Here is an 18,799-nt window from a genome sequence, read left to right as displayed (position 1 = left end):
AAACGACGCTAATTCAAAATGACGAAATATCGGGGCGATCGAAAATCAAGAAATATGCTTTCAACCGGTGACGCTCGTCCATTACGCTTTTACGATAAAATTTCGCGATAATTGTTTTTCCATTCTCGCTGGTCATTCCATCGCATCGTTTGCAGACGAGGTCGGTCATTATTCACGTTTGGAACGTTCATAAAAATAATGGCTTTGGTACCAACAAACGTACGATCATCTATTAATTACGAAAAATAATAATGAAATATAATAATAATGAGGTGCAGCTAAATTTATTTGTTTGTAATCGAGGTGCTTTGTGAAAAAATCTAATTGAATATTAACTCGTTCTCTTTCTCTCTCTCTCTCTCTCTCTCTCTCTCTCTCTCTCTTTCTCTCCCTCTCTTTCTCTCTCTCTCTCTCTCTCCCTCTCTGATAGTGTCGGAAAAATTTTCTAATTATATTTTTCGTACTCGCAGCACTTAGACAAATACCTTCTCTGGGACTAGAAAATAAAAGATTCCAACGTTCTGTCGAACACGCGACGATCTCGTTGTACGTTTTTATACTTTTTGTTCTTTTTTTCGTCTTACACTAAACTACGTAGAAAATGTATAGGTATTTTCAACAAAAAAAAAAAAAAAAAAAAAAAGAGAGAAAGACGAAGCTCACAATCTCGGAAAATACAAATCTAATTGTGTACACATTTTTATCGTAGAATGGAGTTAATTTAACGAGCTACCTCGTACTACTCGCATCCCACGGAAGTTTGTTAAAAAAAAAAAATGTTAATCTCGCGAATTAGCAACATCCGTGAAAGTTGTGCATCGTTTATACCCACCAACTTTCTCTCCACGGTTTTTGAGTCGGCAACGTATACTGTTGTACTTAACTTTAATCGGATAATTCTGATCGATACATTTTTATCCGTATTCTTTGGGATCTGAATCGAATAGTTAAATTCGACCTTCGACTTTACTTATCGCTAAATCTCTATGAATACTTTTCAACGTTGCTTCGATGCGTCGAGCTTTTCGAGCTCCGGATAGTCTCCGTTAATACTGTCTTAATCCTAATGATGCGACGAGTAATGACTCTCCATCGGAGCTTGTGCCGGTCCATTGATACTTTGAACGATCATACTCAGACAATCCAAACTGCTTCCGTTACCTTGACCAGACGACGTTTCGACTTGCTCGAATCCTGAAACAAGAGAAAATAATGCATAACGGAATTAACATCGATTACTAACCCCCCCCCCCCTCTCTCTCTCTCTCTTTCTTTTTAAACTGTCTAAAATTAAACTCTTATTAAACTGTCTATTAAACTGTAAGGCGAGAACACATTGAGATATCGAGAAAACGAAATCATTATGTTAATTATGTACAAAAGGATCGACGTAACGTTCCATCAAGTCGAAATTTCCCTCTTGAAAAGTTCAAACACTGCATTTTCATGCTCTAACGAGAAAGAAAGTTTTCATATCGAGGAAAGCATCAGAAATTGTGAGCGTACGACTGTTTGAAGGGGTAATCAATGAATAGGTAGGATGAGAAAAAGAGAGATAAGAGAAAGAGAGAGAGAGAGAGAAAGGGAGAAAGGAAAAAGAAAGCAGAGGAGGTAGAAACGTCAACTCGTTGTATTGGAAAATTGTCGTTTCCGTCGCGACCACACGTACGGACCGAAATATCTATACATGGAAGTTTACGTGTGCATATAGTACACAGAAACCTCTGATAGGATTCTACGTGACCTGGAACATCACGTATACCTACGAGAATTCAATCAAATTGGCCGAATACACACGTTCAATTGCAAATTCGAGCGAATTTCCTATTGACCACTAATGAACAGCGCGTGGCTCGATAGCGTAGATGGCTGCTGTTGGCGCCACTATCAGAGATAATGAAGTAACGTACGTAACTCCTCGTGTTTCAACGACGACGATATTATGAAACGCATTGTTTACGCTTCTTCGCGTTTCTATATAGCCGGTATATTAAAATTAATCGGTCGATTAAAGTCCCTAGGCACGACGTTAAGACACACTGGGAAATTTGCCAAAATTTATTCGGCTAAACATCCACGACGCGCCGTTTCTCTTTATCAATATTTATTCGACGAATGAACGACGGGAATAGAGAATCGTTGTAACAACTAAATAAAAATGAAAAAGAAAAAAAAAAATACAAAAAGAAGAGAAAAAAAAAAGATAAAAGAGGAATAACTCTCAACGGGAATACCATTTTCGTTCGTTCCTACGTATGTACATACCTACAACGTAAAACACAGAACTGCGTGAAACGAGGCCGAGAACGTCTATATAGCGTATATCCCATACGTATATCCCGTACGTATGTACATGTGTATATTTCGTCGTGCTACGGGCGCGCAATAAAAAGCTAGAGCGAACGATAAAAATAAAAGTGTATCGTTTCTACGAAAGAAATGAGAGGAAAAAGAAAGATAGTGAGCGAAAGAGAGAGAGAGAGAGAGAGAGAGACAGACAGTGACAGAGGGGGTAGAAGGGAAACACTGGCCGTACAATGATGGGGTCCGGATTTAAAACAGAAAGTACCGTCGAAAACAAATCGTGCTTGTTCAGGCAGTATTACGGTGCCAAGAATAACGGCTTCAAAGCCCTTAAAGTACCAGAACGTTGCCTATGCAAATTCGTTTCTCTCCGGACTAAAGAACAAAGAAAGATGAAAAAAGTCGAACAAGTCGGAATGAGGAGAAAGTCGTGAAGAGAAGGAGGATAGGGAAGGAGGATGTTGCGAGGGTGGGAGGGAGGGAGGGAGGGAGTCTTCTTGACGTTACTTTCTCCCCCCTTTTATTTTCTCGTTTTGCACGGACAAACGTAGGCTAAAGAAAAAAAAAAAAAAAAGAAAAAAAAAAGGAGCAAGATAACGCCGGAATATTAATTGTTTCCTTTTTCTTCTTCTTTTTCTTCTTCTTCTTCTTTTTTAATTTTCGTCCTCGAGAAAGAAAATAAATGTACATACATATGTACGCTGATAGAAAGTACGAAGAGAAATTCTTTTTAACGACCGATGATCCATTGACTACGAGCCCCGACGTTAACGACGTCTACTTTTCCGTAATTTCGTCTATTATACAATCGTGAATATCCTCAAATCGAAGTCGAACGACTTATAACCATTCATTTAAAGATCTTGAAGCACTTATCCTTCTTTTAAAGGCTTCGTTTAGCTTTCGAAATATGAAGAAACTTATTTCAATGTCCGTGAGCGTTACTCATCTTCGTTCTTGTTTCCTGTTTTTTTTTTTTTTTTCTTAACGTAAAAAAAGAAAAAAGAAAAAGAAAGAAGGAGAACATTTTTGTTTTAGTTTAATTCAACGATACTTTATATTCTGTATCTATGAACGATACTCGTTTTCGAAGGTGACACGAAAAGCTTTTCAGCGAACTCGACGGTACGTCCATCATTCTCTATTGGCTTTGCCAGGGAAATTTTGAAGAGTTGGTACCACCCGGAGGTGGTGTCTAAAGGTGTTGGTCGTCAACACGCGCCGTCGACCAGGCGACACGCGTAAAAGTGTTTCCAGAGAGAAAGAGAGGAAGAAGGGGGAGAGAGAGAGAGAGAGAGAAAGAGAGAGAGGGAAGATCGACTCGTGCACTTACGATTAGTCGCGGCACGTTCGTAGCGTTGAACGTTGATCGATCGTCCTGTCATGAAAGGATAAGGTAAAAGTGACTGACCCACTACTTCCATCCTCTATACCCTTCATCTTTTCCACGTTCGTACGTGACGACGATATTACATAGATTCGCCAGGTGCTAACATCAACGAATAAATATATACTTTTACTTGGCCAGGCATAAGAATATGAAATCATTCTTTTCTTTTTCTTTTTCTTTTTCTTATTTTTTAGTTTTTTTTTTTCTCTTCTTTTTCGACCTTTATCGGTATACGAGTAACAGCTAACAACGAAGACGTAATTCATCGGGAAAGTTTAAAAAATAAAAGAAAAGGAAAACGTTTGATTTCGAATAAATATCCTAGAGATAATTAATTTGACGTAGAACGATCCTCCCTTTTGGCAAGGAACTTTGATACGAAAAGGAGAGGAAGATAGCCAACGCTTTTATTTATAAATCTCACGGCGATACATAGTTTCGCTTGTCATATTTCTCTCGATGACATATCACCAAGACCGCGCGCGATGGTTTCTTGCCAACTACTGTTATTATAATTCGGAAACGACGATGCCGAATAGTTTTTGACAGAGCTGTTTGAAAATTATGTATTAACGGTCTACCGCAAGCTGCCATTCCGTATGATGCAATAATTCAATCGGAATGAAGTGCGATGAATGAACCGACATTATATTTGAAGAATTAGACGAATATTTAATTCGACGTTCGATATCTTCACCGTAATTCCTATGCTGTATAAGGTCATGAACGATCGTCAGTCGATAATCGCTAATTTTGCGTCAATTAGCGTATAGATTTAATTTCGATAGATTCGATGATAATGATTTTATTCATTTTCGAATAGGACCAATTTATAAAACGAACGATATTAAGACCCATCAACGATTGAATCGTACCTCCCTCCGTTCGTGTTTCCTCAGTAAATTCTATGTCAAAACATTAATCGATACCATTTGTAACGTGTCACTTTCCGTTAGAGCTCTCATAGCGTCTCAATGAAGGGAACCATCTCCGATGCTTTAATTTTGTAAGTGAGACAAATGGTTGGACGAAAAAGCAACCTGTAAATTTTACTCGACGTCCTCGTTAAACGTTGCTCGATCAATCGTTTCTCGATAGGATAACGCGAGTATGTAGGTAACACGAGCGATAAAAAAGACGCGTGAAAAAAGTTGGAAGGATGTAGATCTGGCGTGCGCCATTATTGTACAACGGATTTATATTCTTGTTGTTTTTTTTTTCTTTTTTGCTATTCGGTCGAGGGTACTCCTAACGAAACAGGGAAATCTGGGTCTGGCTTATCGTAAAGGGAAAATGGTTCCCATCTGAAGCCCACTTAAGACGCTACTTCGTTCGAGTCTTCGATTATTTTGACATAGCGTACACGTATATACGCGTACATAGGTAGACCGTACACACGTGTCTACGTATAGTCGTGCCATTTACCTCGAGTCAAGTCGCCGAGGCACTTTAATCGGCTCGATAAATCGACGGATTAACTCGTAACACATCTCGTAATATTAGGTAAGCGCGACAAAAATAACCGTTCGAGTTACGGACGACGATGTAGAAACGTACAGAAAGATATATTTGAAAACGGAAGCATCCCTATAAATAGGGATGGGGATGGACCGCGTTCGAATTTTATTTATCGATTCGTTCCTTCGCCGTTCCATGATTCTTATCGATAATATCGAACGGGTTGAATAAAGCGTCGTTTAAACGGTAGACCGTTAATCTAGCTGACGATTCCAAAGATCTTCAATTTGGACGATATACGTATACGCTTTTACATCGATCGTTTTAGATACGCTTTTGCGAAATTTAAAAATAATTCCTGCGAGATACGAGAAGAGAGGGTTGCGTTTGTTCGAACAGGGGTCCCTTTGTTCGATAAGGGAGTGACAAATCGAACGAAACGAAGTTAACGTTGCCTCGGCGAAGATAGGAGTTTCGATTTATTTCTCGTTTAAACTGCCGAACGGATATACGCAGAATGCAAAAGTAAATTAAGACGTCTTAATTGTATTTCCATCTTCAAAGACGGTTCAGTCGATTTGCTCAAAGTCTCCCGTAGACCGAGACACGGCCGTTGGGTCTTTTCGTGCAAGAGACAACGAAGCTTTGATTCCATCTCATTAGAGAGAAACGCATATTCGCGTCGGGACGCGGTACTCTTTAACCGTACGTACGGCCAACTTTCGAAAGCGACGTTTCGCTATAACATCGTTGATTATAACGTTTTCGTAAAAAATGTCTTTTATGATTTATCCGGACAAGCCGATTAAGATCTTAAATCACCGAAGAGAGAGAACTGTTGAAGGCGTCGTTCTGAATCTTAGACAATTCGCGACCGCGACCGCGACCGCGTTTTTTTCTCGAGCTCTAATCCACGTTAATTAATTTTCTCGACCGAACCATTCGGTCCGACGCGATAACAAAGGGCTCTCGAAGGGCTCGTTTACTTTAAGGTACCTGTATAGATAGATCGACCGATCACGGATTTATTCTTTGTTCCTTCGTCTTGACAAGGATCCGAATAAATAAATTCCCAATGAGAAAATATCGGTCAACGACGGTACGAAATTAAAACTACGTACGTGGATATATAGAAATAACAGGGAACGTATTCATCGACCGACCGTTCCATTTCTCACGACGGTTTCTTTTCAGAAAGCTTTCCTTGAGATCCATCGTCGTGCGAGCACTTTTCAACTCTTAGGTTAAAAGGAGCGGACGATCGACGATAGGAAAAACTTCTCCGCTTTCGTTCGAACGAACTCGTTTCTCTCTCTCCTTTTTTTTTTTTTGCAGACCTTCGATTTTCGTCTTTCGTTCGCCACGGTAAATACTCTTAAAGGAATGGAAAGCTAAAACATTGTCGACTCGTACGAACGAACGACGAAATAACGTTTTCCAGAGATATTAACGGATTCTTGTCCGCTACGAAAGTATGCATGTTGGCGACGGTTTCCGTGCGGTGCTTAAATTCGCGTTCCGTCGCCGTTGCTGAGGACTCGCCGACGCGGAGGACTCCAACGACGATGTGTCATACTAATGTACCGTGGCAATATATGGCACTTTAGGGTGGCTCAAATTTTCTCATTCCCCCTCGCCCCTCCCTCTCTGATCTGTCTTATTGCTCTTCTTCTGTTTCCTCCTTCGAGTCCTCCTTCGACGAAGCTTGGGAGGTTTGGAGGGGGAGAAAGAGAAGAAAGAGAGAGGTGAGGAAGAAAAAAAGGAGAAGAAAAAAGAGAGAAAAAAGAAAGGAATGACCCTCGCGTAGGACTTTTCACGGCTCGTTCGAACGTGTTTCTCAACGTCCCAATTAAATCGAGAAAAATGTCATTGCCTGCTTTTCCTCTTTCTTCTTTTTTTTTTTTTTTTTTTGTCGCGTTGATCCACGGGATGATCCACCTTCGCAAGTTATCCCTTCGTAAGCAGGAATTTCACAATTTCGGTAGTTTTGATATTCGTCGAGTATCGTAAAAGATTTTGTTGAAAGTTAGGATGTTTTCGAATAACGCTCACCAAATGGGACGTAACGGTAAAGCATTAATTAAAATAATCAGGCACCACGCGGTAGCGATCCACGCTTCGGTAAATTCCTTGGCAGCCGTTACCGACGACGCGTTTCGTCGAGATATCGTTTGCACGGCTAGAGCCTATCCTTTGCTCGGAGTGCTTCCGAGTTTCTTCGAGTAGGCCTTAACCCAACAGCCACCTAAGCGTACGTACACGCATGGTAAAGCGCAATCGTGAATTATAGCGTGTCGGGTATAACGAGAGAATCGCTTTCGATGCCCTTTTACTAGCGAGTCTCCACCCTCCACACCCTCTTTTCATTTCTTTTGCTTCGTCTCCTTCTCTCTCTCTCTCTCTCTCTCTCTCTCTCTCTCTTTTTTTCTCTCGTTCTCTACTCCTCTTGTAGACACGGAGACATGGATCCAGTAGACCATCCGGAGCGATGGTAGCAACTGCGAAACGCCTCAAAGAAACTCACGCTTCTACGACCGTTTCCAAGTCTTCTTCCTCTTGCCTTAACTCTAACTGCATAGTACGAACTCGGGGAGTATTTGTAAAGCGAAAAGAAAACTGTCCGTATTCGAACGCAAAAGGATTTCTTCTTCACAATAGACTGCATCATCTTTGAGATAAGCTCCGATTTTTCTTTTCGAATAAAATTAAATATAATGTTCGTTGTGTAGTTGTATCATAAAAGATGGATGAATTCTCTCTCTCTCTCTCTCTCTCTCTCTCTCTCTCTCTCCTTCTCTTTTTCATTACTTTTTTATCGTCCAGCGAACCGATAGAAGAAACATTCGAAGCAAATGGCATCGACGTTGCAAGTCCACGACACTTGTCTTTGGCTCCGTTGAATTATGTTTCACGCTTGCCAATAGCCAGGTATTCATTAACGCTAATTAATTCCGAGTTATTTTAATAGTTGCCATCGTCGAGCACTCTGTCCGTTTGCATTCGTGTCTCTTCACTACGCCATTTCCCCCTGTCTCTCTTTCGTATACGCGGGTGCGCGCGCTCACTCTCTCGCTTTTAATAAACGCCGACTCGATTGTTATCGAGCTCGTTTTGTAAACGAGAAGACGGCGAGACGCATTATGCTAATGCGTGAGTCGCTTCGCCGCGAGAGAGGAACCGAAGATCTCATCCTCCGATTTATCACCGGGATTTACTTCGCGGATTCTCTCTCGTCTTCTTGTCGACATTCGAGTCTTCTTAGTCCTCTTTGTACGAGTTCCATTTCTCGATGTGCTAGGTATGTATATCCTAGTAAGCAATTAAACGTTGACAATTTATTCGAGGAAGGTGTAGTCTTTGCCAAAGGAGACCACCCCGTCGTTAAGGGAGAAAGAATAGATAACGATCTATGACTACGAAATTAGTCTGACATCTTTCGGATCGTTCAATTCTTCTATTTTCTTTCGCTGCAAGTTAGTTGCTAAAATATACTTTCTCATTTCGAGTTTAGCAAAAAATTTCTAACGTCCGTAACCATTTTCCGAACTATGGAAGGAAATAAAACGAGTTTATCGCAAACAAATGGAAACTTTGAAACGTTGAAAATCGTAAAGAAACGAAACAACTTTGTGGACACGAACGAATGTTATGGACAGAAGACTCGTACCGAGAAATAACATTCGCTGGGGTATCCCAGCAATTTTACGTTTCGTTGGGCTAACTTCTTTCCTCCTTCTTTCCTACCTCTCGTTGTCGTCATCGAAGCATAAATTTTGATCCTTCTCGCTTCGTTATCCTTCGTCGTTTACTTTTACGAGATTCCGTCCTATTTTTCACAACCCTCACCGGAATAACGCTATTTCGCCAAGAGTTAAGATATACATATGTACATACATACGTGCATAAATACGTACGTACGTACATATATACATATATATACATACACATACATGCACGCGTTCTCTTTCTCTCTAGAATTACGTTTCTACATCGATCGAACAACGATAAAAGCTGGATCGTTTTAACCGCGAAATCGAGCATGAGCCATAATCGCGATAAGATCCTAGAAGCAAAGTATCCACGTTAATATTTGACCGAATTCAAGCATTTGATCATCCATCGACGAGAGTACCATTTGGTACTGCTGTCAATCGGACAAAAAACCTTTCAATCTGACCAATAAAATTATTCCAAACTCGTGAAAGCCCGAAGGGTATAGAAGTGGCTCGTATTTCTTTTCATCTCTCTATCCCTCTCTCTCTCTCTCTCTCTCTCTCTCTCTCTCTCTGTCCCTTTGCTTGTTTCTTTCTTCGCCATAAGGCTCTTTCTCTTCGAGAGCTTCTTAAAACGATCGAAAAAGCTAGAAAGTAGATTCTTAGATGGCTTTTCGTGAAAGGAGAAAAGAGGAGTCTTCGGTACGTGATTCCCATAAAGAAGAAGAAGAAGAAGAAGAAAAAGAAGAAGAGGAAGTAGAATGAAAAGCAATGACAACCCCATGTCCACGACTCCTTCGTCTTCTCATATTTTCTTTTCTTTTCTTTTTTTTTCAGATTATCGTTCCACGTGTCTAACACAGTATCTTTTGATCATATATACCTACCATTCACGAGAGGATAACATTGGCTTCTTATCTAATATTAAATATTAAATATCTTTTTCTAAAAGATACAGACACACGTGCTATTATTATTGCTCCTCGCTTTGTAGTTACCTTCTCGAGGATCGAGAGTATAACGCGTGCACGTAAGCTCGCGTATCAAGTGGCAATGCAAACATTGCAGAAATATTCGCACGGAGTTGGATTTGGCTCGGATCCACGAGTTATATTATCGGTGCGGTAGAGAAAGAGAGTGGAGCACGCTATTGCTTCCCCCTATTTCTCTCTCTCTCTCTCTCTCTCTATTTCTCTATTTCTCTCTCTTTTACTCTCTCTCTTTCTCTCTCTCTCTCTCTCTCTTTCTCTTTTTGACTCTATCTCTCACACTCGATTCCTACGATGGCCTACTACACTCTAGATTCTAGAGGACTACCCTCGAAGTGACACGGACTCTTCCCTTTCTCTCTCTCTCGCTCTCTCTCTCTCTCTCTCTCTCTCTCTATCCGTGGACGAGTACGCGTACGCACACGCATGAACGACGATGTATACGCAGCCACGACGCAAATGAAGCTTGTTTTGGAACAGATCCATAATACTTGCTCGTACATACGTTACGTCGCGCTCTTGGCAACGCGTCACTCATGCACGCCTCCCAAACAGTCACGAAACTTCGATATACGTACGAAGATATCTACAAATGTGTAAGAGCTCGAAAGGCCTTCTTCGAATTTTTCCTCGAGCCCGGACGCTAGAACCGTCGATACGCTGGTAATTAAGTTCTCGTTAGCATACACCGAGACACATGAAATCGTAATACGTGTATCCTAACCCGTGCGCGTAGATATACGGAAAGAGCAATAAGATCGATGCCATCCAATCATTTTGTTTTTTATCTTTTTAACGTTTCTAGCCTGTGGAATTTTTTGAAATTGATTCGTTGGGAAATCTCGACGGAGCGATTGCTTGAAATCTGAATACATTTTTTATTTATTAATATCGATATTAAAGATTTTATATCGAAGCGATCGAATGAAACGTTATATCACGTTCGATGGTATAATGGCTGTTGCTTTACCACGTATGTATAACTCTATCCTATCAAATTTTCCATTAGAAATATATTATAGGATATTAACGGAATATTTACACCACTTGCGATCTTTGTCACGCGTCCACTCTCTCTCTCTCTCTCTCTCTCTCTCTCTCTCTCTCTCTCTCTTTATCCTATGGGAGCGTTCAAACGCGACAACGTAATATCGAATACGGTCATTTAATGGATATCTAATTCGTATTCACGCAATATCGAAGGGATATATTCAATCGATACTCAAACGCTCTCACCGTCACCGACGTCACAAACACCAATGTGGATCTGCATCTCTGTGGGGATGGATCTAGCCGCATATACATATGCAACTATGCTAATATTAATTGAACGTCCGTAACGTGGGTGGTATGAGATTTCCAAGTGCAAGGAATACGTTCAGGATATTACTAAAGATTCCTTCGATATTTTCATTCGTTTCTAGAATCCGCGCTACCAATAGAAATTTTAGATAAACGTGATCGCTCGTCCCCATAAATTATATCTTTTGTTTCTTTTCCCTTTTTTCTTTTTTCTCGTCGTTTCGTTTCAAATAACTAATTTTAAACTTTGGTAATAGGCGCATGGCTTGTAATGGAATGCATCAGCCCGTTGGTACAACCATTTGCACATTCAATCATAATAGATATTCCATGAACGTTACGAACATTTCTATCGAAAAAGGGTACTGAAAACCGGAGACGACGAGGCACGTTCGATTCTAAGAGGGTAAGGAGAAGTCAGAGACGTGATCACTGTTCCCTAGCCTAGTGGTTCTTCGTCATAGGGAATCGGACCAACCCTCCGATGAAAAGTAAAAGAGAAGGAGAGAAAAGACGGCGCCTGGATATCGTATTTATGCGCGTTCCCACGCCCCTCGTCGCGCGATCATCCGTCGAGACGACGCATCTCGAAGAATGCAACCGACCTTATCTACTTCTTTTTTCTTTCTCCTTGTTTTCTCTTTTTTTTTTCTACTTCTCGTAAAAAAATATAAAGATTGATAGTGAAAGAGTAGCGCGTGAGAGAGCGTATACGCACGTTTACGAATACGCATACGTTCGTCTATTTTCAGAATGTAGGCCAATTAATTCCGCCACATTTTCGGCACCGCGGAAAAACGAAGACTTTGCAAATGTCACACGGAAATAGAAGCGCGGATAAATGTCCAAGAAGAGTACCGTGCGCGAGTAACCACGCTGGTCTCTCTCTCTCTCTCTTTCTCTCTCTCTCTTTCTCTTTTTCTCTCTTTCTTTTACGTTCTTACACTCGTTTCGCAGTTCCTGCTCATTCGCGGGAGGGTTGGCACATAAATGCATATCATTTAATAGGGAACATATGTTCGTCGGTTGGTATTCTCTTGCATGCTCCAGCACCCTTCCTCCCTGGTCCTATTTAACAACGTAGTTCGCCGGTGCGGAAATAAGTCGCAACTCGATTACACTCTCTTTCTCTCTCTCTCTCTCTCTCTCTCTCTCTCTCTCTCTCTCTCTCTCTCTCTCTCTCTGTCTGTCTCTCGCTCTTTCTCTTCCGACTTTCCTCGTTCGTATTTTTTGTTTATTCATTTACTTCTTGCGACGATATCTGTGCCATGATCTAAAAGGAACAACGTGGATGATATTGGCGAGTAGAAAAAGCCGTCGCGACGCAAAGCTCGATGGTATATCGCAGACTCGCATGATACAACTCGCGTAGGATAGCGATTAGAAGGAGGAGGCGTGAAGGAGGGGGGGAAGGAACCAAGGGAGGAACAATCATCCAAGCGTGACGTTGAAGTTAGCGCTGAAACTAATAATCCGCGGGCGCGTCCTTTGTTTTCGGAACAATCGTAATTCTAGCTGACGATGTTATACGCCACGGCGTATTCATGACGATGGACAGTGGCAGCACGTGGTGGTAGTGGTGCGCGACGTAGCATGAGAAACCGTGGAAGCACGTTCGTCGCAGTGGCGTACGCGAGAGAATACTTGAGAGAAGATAGACGTAGGTTCTAATCGAGTAGGAAGCTTCGCGAAAGCTTGGAAGCGTTACGAGAGAACAAAGTTCCTTGCGAGCGCTACGAATGATCAACTCGAATTTATATCTCGGTATAATTCCACTCGATGACTACGATAGTCGTCGTGGTAGTCTCCCGACGTCTTTAAAATATTTCTATACTTTTATAGTTTTGTTCGCGGGTATATTCGTGGAGGACAACAATGTCGGCAATGCGTTAATATGAAATATTAAAAATGTTGATTGAGACGCGTTATTCGAGAAATTTGTACGCCAATGAACTACGGTACAATAACGTAGTATACACGTACGTACATATGTCATAGAAGATATACGGTATAGCTTGTACACGTCGATGAGAGTCGTGCTCATAGTTCGGTATGCGAGAGTCGCTAAGCTTCCGATAATCGTGCCCGGGACAATCGTCGTCACTCGACACGAGGAGAGGGAACCCGAGATACAGAAAGGAAATCGACTCGTTGCGAAACGATACGGATCGCGAAACTCTCTTCTCGTATCTACCGAGAGAACGACGAGGAGAAGCAAGAGGAGGAAGAGGTGGTATCCAGAAAGAACAGAAGAGATAGAGTAAGGATAGGATAAAAGAAGGGAACGATTAAAAGCGATCCCTCTCCCACGCGACAGGGACGTACCGAGCGGTCGAAATTGGCCGGGTAGTCAAGCGGAAAATCGGGCCGCGCCCCCTCGGCGTGGCTTTTGCCGCCTGAATAATTTATTCCGAAACGCCCGAACTCTGCCGGCGGCGACGTCGACGACAGCGACGTCTTTAAACTTCCTCCGCCTTTAGATTTTCTCTCTCTGTCTCTCTCTCTCTCTCTCTCTCGCTCTCTCACTCACTCACTCACTCGTTCACTCGTTCACTCACTTTGCCTCCGCAGAGAGAAGAGTCGAAAAGGGATGTCAAGAGACGAAGGGAAGATGGTGGGATGTGCTTCGAAGACGTCTGAGATGCTTCGGAAAAGAAAGAAGGTATCGAGTGAAGGAATCGATACAAAGCGGGAAACGCGCGAGAGTGCAAAAAGGGTTTCTCTCCAAACGGTTACGATTTTTCTTAAGCGTTATCGGAGATCGTTTCCGACCGGTAGGAATTCACTGAATTTCATCCAATTCCCTTTCCCGCGTTACGTATACGGTCCCTTATCGACAAGATTTCTCTCGAAGCCAAAGTGGTTTCTTTTCGGTGAGTTGGAATAAGGTGTACGCTTGGATTCGGAAGGATGTCTATTACAGCGAGAAATATTCCGAGGGAAAATTTCCTTGAGTTAACGATTTCGAAAGATTTTTAGCGGTCTCTCCGCGTTTACATCCTCCTTCCTACATTCGTAAGAGCTAATGCGTACGGAGAAATGTTACATCGCTGAAGCTCATGGGTGGCTATCTATAGAAACGGAGTGTAACCGAATAGAATCTTGATGTCACTCAAGGGTGACAAAACTCATTAATACTGATCTGGTTAATGCTCTGCCTCGTGTTCAGCATTAATCTGCTTAAAAATACCTGTACGACGACTCACCTACCATTTTAGCTCATCCGTGTCGACTTATTTTGTGTTTTAGCCAAACGCGAACTTTTAATGTGCTTGTACTTGACGGTAGATAGATTTTATGTAGATAGACGACAATTTCAATTTTTGCGTATAACTGTCTTGAAATATTCTTTTATATATACGTGTGTGCGCGCGTGTGCTAGTTATTTCGCTTATCAAAAATTCTCAGAATGCAAAAGGACGAGCAAACCGCATCGTTTCTCCTCATATGTTAGTCCCGTTATCCTCGATATGCAACGCGTTCTATCTCTTCCAAGCTTATGCCGACAATACGTATGCACGTATGTATATGCGTATTCGTATAGTATGTTGTATATATTTCCGTAGCAGAGGTCTCACATATTCTGCCTTATGCGAAGCAGATGTCCATAATCTTTTTTCACGGTAAGACCGAGCACGATCATTATGACTTTCTTTTATTCCTTGCAGAATATCGTATCGTATGAAAAAAAAAACACAAAAAAAAACGTAAGCGAATTTGTTAAGTGTCATTCTTGTTGGGAATTGCAAAAATACGCTTCTTCTTTTTTTTTTGTATTTTTTCTTATCAAAAAATGTTATACGTTGAACGACATAGCAATTACTTTCGTTATCGTAGAAAGATTTTTAAAAGGGTACGTCGCGTTGGTTCCTCTTCGAGTATGCGTTGGTACGAGATCATTAAAGCTGGCGGAATTTTCGTGACAAGAAGCTTCGGCAACACGAAACTCATTAACTACGTTCGAGGAAAGTGGCCGAACGGCTTTACGAGAAAGCACGAACGACGATGGACGAGCTCGAACGACGCGGGCGTGATAAAAGTACGACGAGCATCGCGATGTGTACACGCGTTCGAAAGACTTATAGTTCTACGGGGATCATCAATTTTCGTCAAAGTGTTTAGACTTACGTTGACACCGATAACCCGATCGAGCCGATATCGATAGGTATATCGCGTAGTTAATAATTCAATGAAATTTTCTAATCTACGGGAATAATCGAACGATCGAATTGGAACGAACGAAATGCGTTTAAAACTCGACGATGTACTCGCTGTCGATATCTCCACGTGGTAGCGTGGTAGCCATTGGAGAATAGAAAAAGCATTAGTCTTATTAGAAATTTCTCGTCTTGTCGCGCTTAAGAGTTCGAGACAGTAGAATACTACTTACCGTTAATTGGTTGAAACCTTGCCAAGGGATCCGAGAATTGTCGAAGTCTGTCCGTCACGTATTGCGGAGACTCCCCGTTCTAAAAAATCAAAAGCAAAATCGTCGTTTAATGCGCGAACCTTGTGTCTGCCGGAGTTTTGTTGTTCTTATTAAGAAAAGAGGATTTAACGCCGGGATCGAAAATACTTCCGTCGATGTAACTCGTAGGGGAAAGATTATAGCGGTGCTCGCCCGTGGTGGCAGCGAACATGGATTTAAATTAAATCGAGTAGCTATATTTCAGCATGCAATTACGTTGTTCGCCAAGTGCTACCAACCACGTGGACAAAAAGTACTTCGACTGTGTACGCTACTCGAATATAATCTTTTAGAGAATCGAGTATAAATTGGTAACTAAAATTGCTCGGTTGTTCCGCCGTACGGGAAATTTAAAACTTTTAACTAATTGAAAATTTTCATTATACACGCGGTACACGTTTAACCGAATTATAAACGATCTCATACAGTTCGCAATATATGATAGGTGATTTTCGAAAATATATTTTATATCTAGGAAGTAGGCGTTGACGGCTACGTGAACGCTAATTTTAAAACAAACTGCTTTTAAAGCGCTCGAATAAACAATGAAGTATTCGTGCTCTTGTTCCCCATTCGCTTAAAAAAAAAAAAAAAAAAAAAAAAAGAAGAAGAAGAAGAAAAGAGAGAGAAGGAAAAAAATTACTACAAATTTAGGGACGATGTTCGGTTTTTTTTCTCCTCTTCGGCTTTGCCTTCCCCCTTCGAAAACTTTCCGTCTCTAAGCATTTTACGATCCGAAGGTAAAATTGTTTTGACTTGGCACTTTTGACGGTGACTGCCTCCGCTATCCGGTCGATGATTCTCCGGGGCCTATCGCTGCCTCGAAAATGGGGAAAAGAATGTTGTTGAATTTTGTAAAAAAAATCTATTGAGCGAGCCGACATCGTCGTAAAACGGATCCTCGTCAACCATTACGATCGACGAGCGACGTTAAATATATTTTTGTCTCTCTCACTCGCTCTTTAAAGTGTCTCTTGACCGCGACGTGGTGGTATTAAAGACGGCGGATCGATATATACGTTTTCCTTCGTCGCTTTCATAATTCCGTTTCTCTCGAAAGGTACACCCCCGACGTCGCGTTAAAAATACCTCCATATAATTTACGAGACGTTCGCATTGAACGACCGTATCGCACCGTCGTTAAATGGAATCATCGTTTTCGTTAGAGCGAATCATGCTTTTTACGCTATGATCTTTATGAAGTAAGCGATAACGCTCGAAATTTCCAAACACTCGGATAACTAATACCGATGTCTTGCTTCGTCCAAGGGTAGTAAAAGAAAATTAGCATAGTCTTCCAACTTAGATTGTTTATTTAATGAAAAGGAAGACCGAGTTTCCATACTTTCGTCACTTTCTTCTTCCATCCGTCTACAACGGAAGAGGGTTATCGCTCTCGAATTGATATCACGCTCGAAGAGAGTAGTCGAAGCGATGTTTGACGAAGTTCGAACTCTCGAAACTCCTCTGGAAATTGGGTCATTGCGTGCACATCGAGTTTAATCGAGTTGCATAGATGCGTACCCGTCGTAATCGAGTCGCCTTGAGATATATCCACAATGTATTAACTTTCTATCTATACGGATCGATACGGAGCCGAGTTAATCGTTTCGAACAAATACGAGTTCAAGACGTTAGCTTACGACTAATATTTCACGTAGAAGAATTCGAAGCGTCGAAGATCGACTAGATCGCGCGATCCGCTAAATCCCGATGATCGAAGCGACGAAATCAAATGTATGTAGTAGTGGTAGTAGTAGTGGTAATAGGCCAAACTCGGGCAGACTCTCCTATCGGAGAATCGTCGTCGAATAAACGAAAAGATATTTCGGTAGCGACCGACGGACGGATAACTCGAGCGAAGAAGAAAGATAAAAGAGGGAGAGAGACGTTTCCGACGATACTTAATGAATATTTACGCAAACGAGTAATATAATACTCTTCCGCGCGACTTACTTCTCGAAAACATCGTAAACACCGAATTATACGTCGGCACGTCTAGATGACTCGTTACCATTGGCGATGAGAATGGTGGTAAGTTTTCGATGGCGATGGTAAACGTAAAATCGAGCGACTCGTCGTAACCTAAAGATGCGGACGAAAACTTTGAAAAGCTTCGAGACGAGAGAAAAGTTATGCGAGTCGGTCATGGGACGATATTTCTTTGGTTATTGGCACCTGGTGTCCGGTACGAACAATATATATTCTACGAGCGTACATATTTATACACATGTGTATATATATATGTGTGTGTATGTGTGTTGCTAGTTGCGAATACGAGACGATCAAGGACGTAAGCGGAGGAGAATCGTTGATTTATTTAAAATCGTCGAAACGTCGTGCTCGTTAATGTCCTACGAAGTTTCGACGTTCGACGTTGCTCGAGCCAAGCGCAAGTCATCGGTATAATTTCGTGTCGCCGGATCGAGCGCGATTAAGAAAGATTTTTTTCTATTCTAATTTCGTCGAAAGGACGTCTTTCGAGCTTAACCTCGGGGAACTCGGAGCGAGATTCGCGTATCGAGGGAAGGCCGACCGATGATGAATCGACCGTAGCTTAGACTCGCTTTAAAGGCTAATAGACGGACGTAGACATTCGCGAAAGAAACAAAGAGAGAGAGAGAGAGAGAGAGAGAGAGAGAGAAAGAGAATATTGCATAAAGTATAACAATTTCATAAAACAAAACGAGTACGTCTCGTCCATCGAGAAAATTGGACACTCGTATTTAATATAGACATAGAATTCTATAACTATATCGCGGCCTATAGAGAGGAGGAGATCAACGATACAATGCCTATCGACTCGATTGTAAGCGATTAACTGTGGTCGTAGCCATTACCAGAAAGCCGATCGTGCGCGTCCCAATGCCTCTACCAAAAGCGAAATCGGTCGATGCGCGATATAACAGAGATAAAGATAAAATGTGAATGGGGTGGGTGCAACTTGTCGATAGGACAACATGTTGGACGATGTCGAATCACGCCCAATATCCTCTTTACGTTCCCCGTTCGTTTCCATGATTTTCTTGACAATTTCTCCCATCTCCTTCATTTTTAACCGACCTATCGATATCGATAGCCTGACAATTCCATAAATCAGATTATAATATAAAAAAGAAAGAAAACTTTTCTTTCGATAATATCGACCATTTTCCAGTAATCCCATCTAAGCTAT

General features: G+C 41.6%; 1 protein-coding gene across 3 annotated transcripts in view; it reads right to left on the bottom strand.

Moving 5' to 3' along the window:
• Window positions 1-394: 394 nt before the first annotated feature.
• The window catches only part of LOC122630067 (transcription factor SUM-1), a 25,437-nt gene continuing 7,032 nt past the window's right edge, over window positions 395-18,799 (bottom strand). For all 3 annotated transcript variants that reach the window (XM_043814127.1, XM_043814126.1, XM_043814125.1), the window contains 2 exons: window positions 15,547-15,625; window positions 395-1,194 (listed from right to left, as the gene is read on the bottom strand). In XM_043814127.1, coding sequence (XP_043670062.1) covers window positions 1,064-1,194; window positions 15,547-15,625 — 210 coding nt within the window. In that variant the 3' untranslated portion in view covers window positions 395-1,063. The remainder of the gene's footprint in view (window positions 1,195-15,546; window positions 15,626-18,799) is intronic.

This window comes from Vespula pensylvanica, chromosome 6, assembly GCF_014466175.1.
Source record: "Vespula pensylvanica isolate Volc-1 chromosome 6, ASM1446617v1, whole genome shotgun sequence".
Classification (NCBI taxonomy): Eukaryota; Metazoa; Arthropoda; class Insecta; order Hymenoptera; family Vespidae; genus Vespula; species Vespula pensylvanica.
Note: the sequence above shows the minus strand (reverse complement) of the source record. Positions and strands in the feature narration are given on the sequence as shown.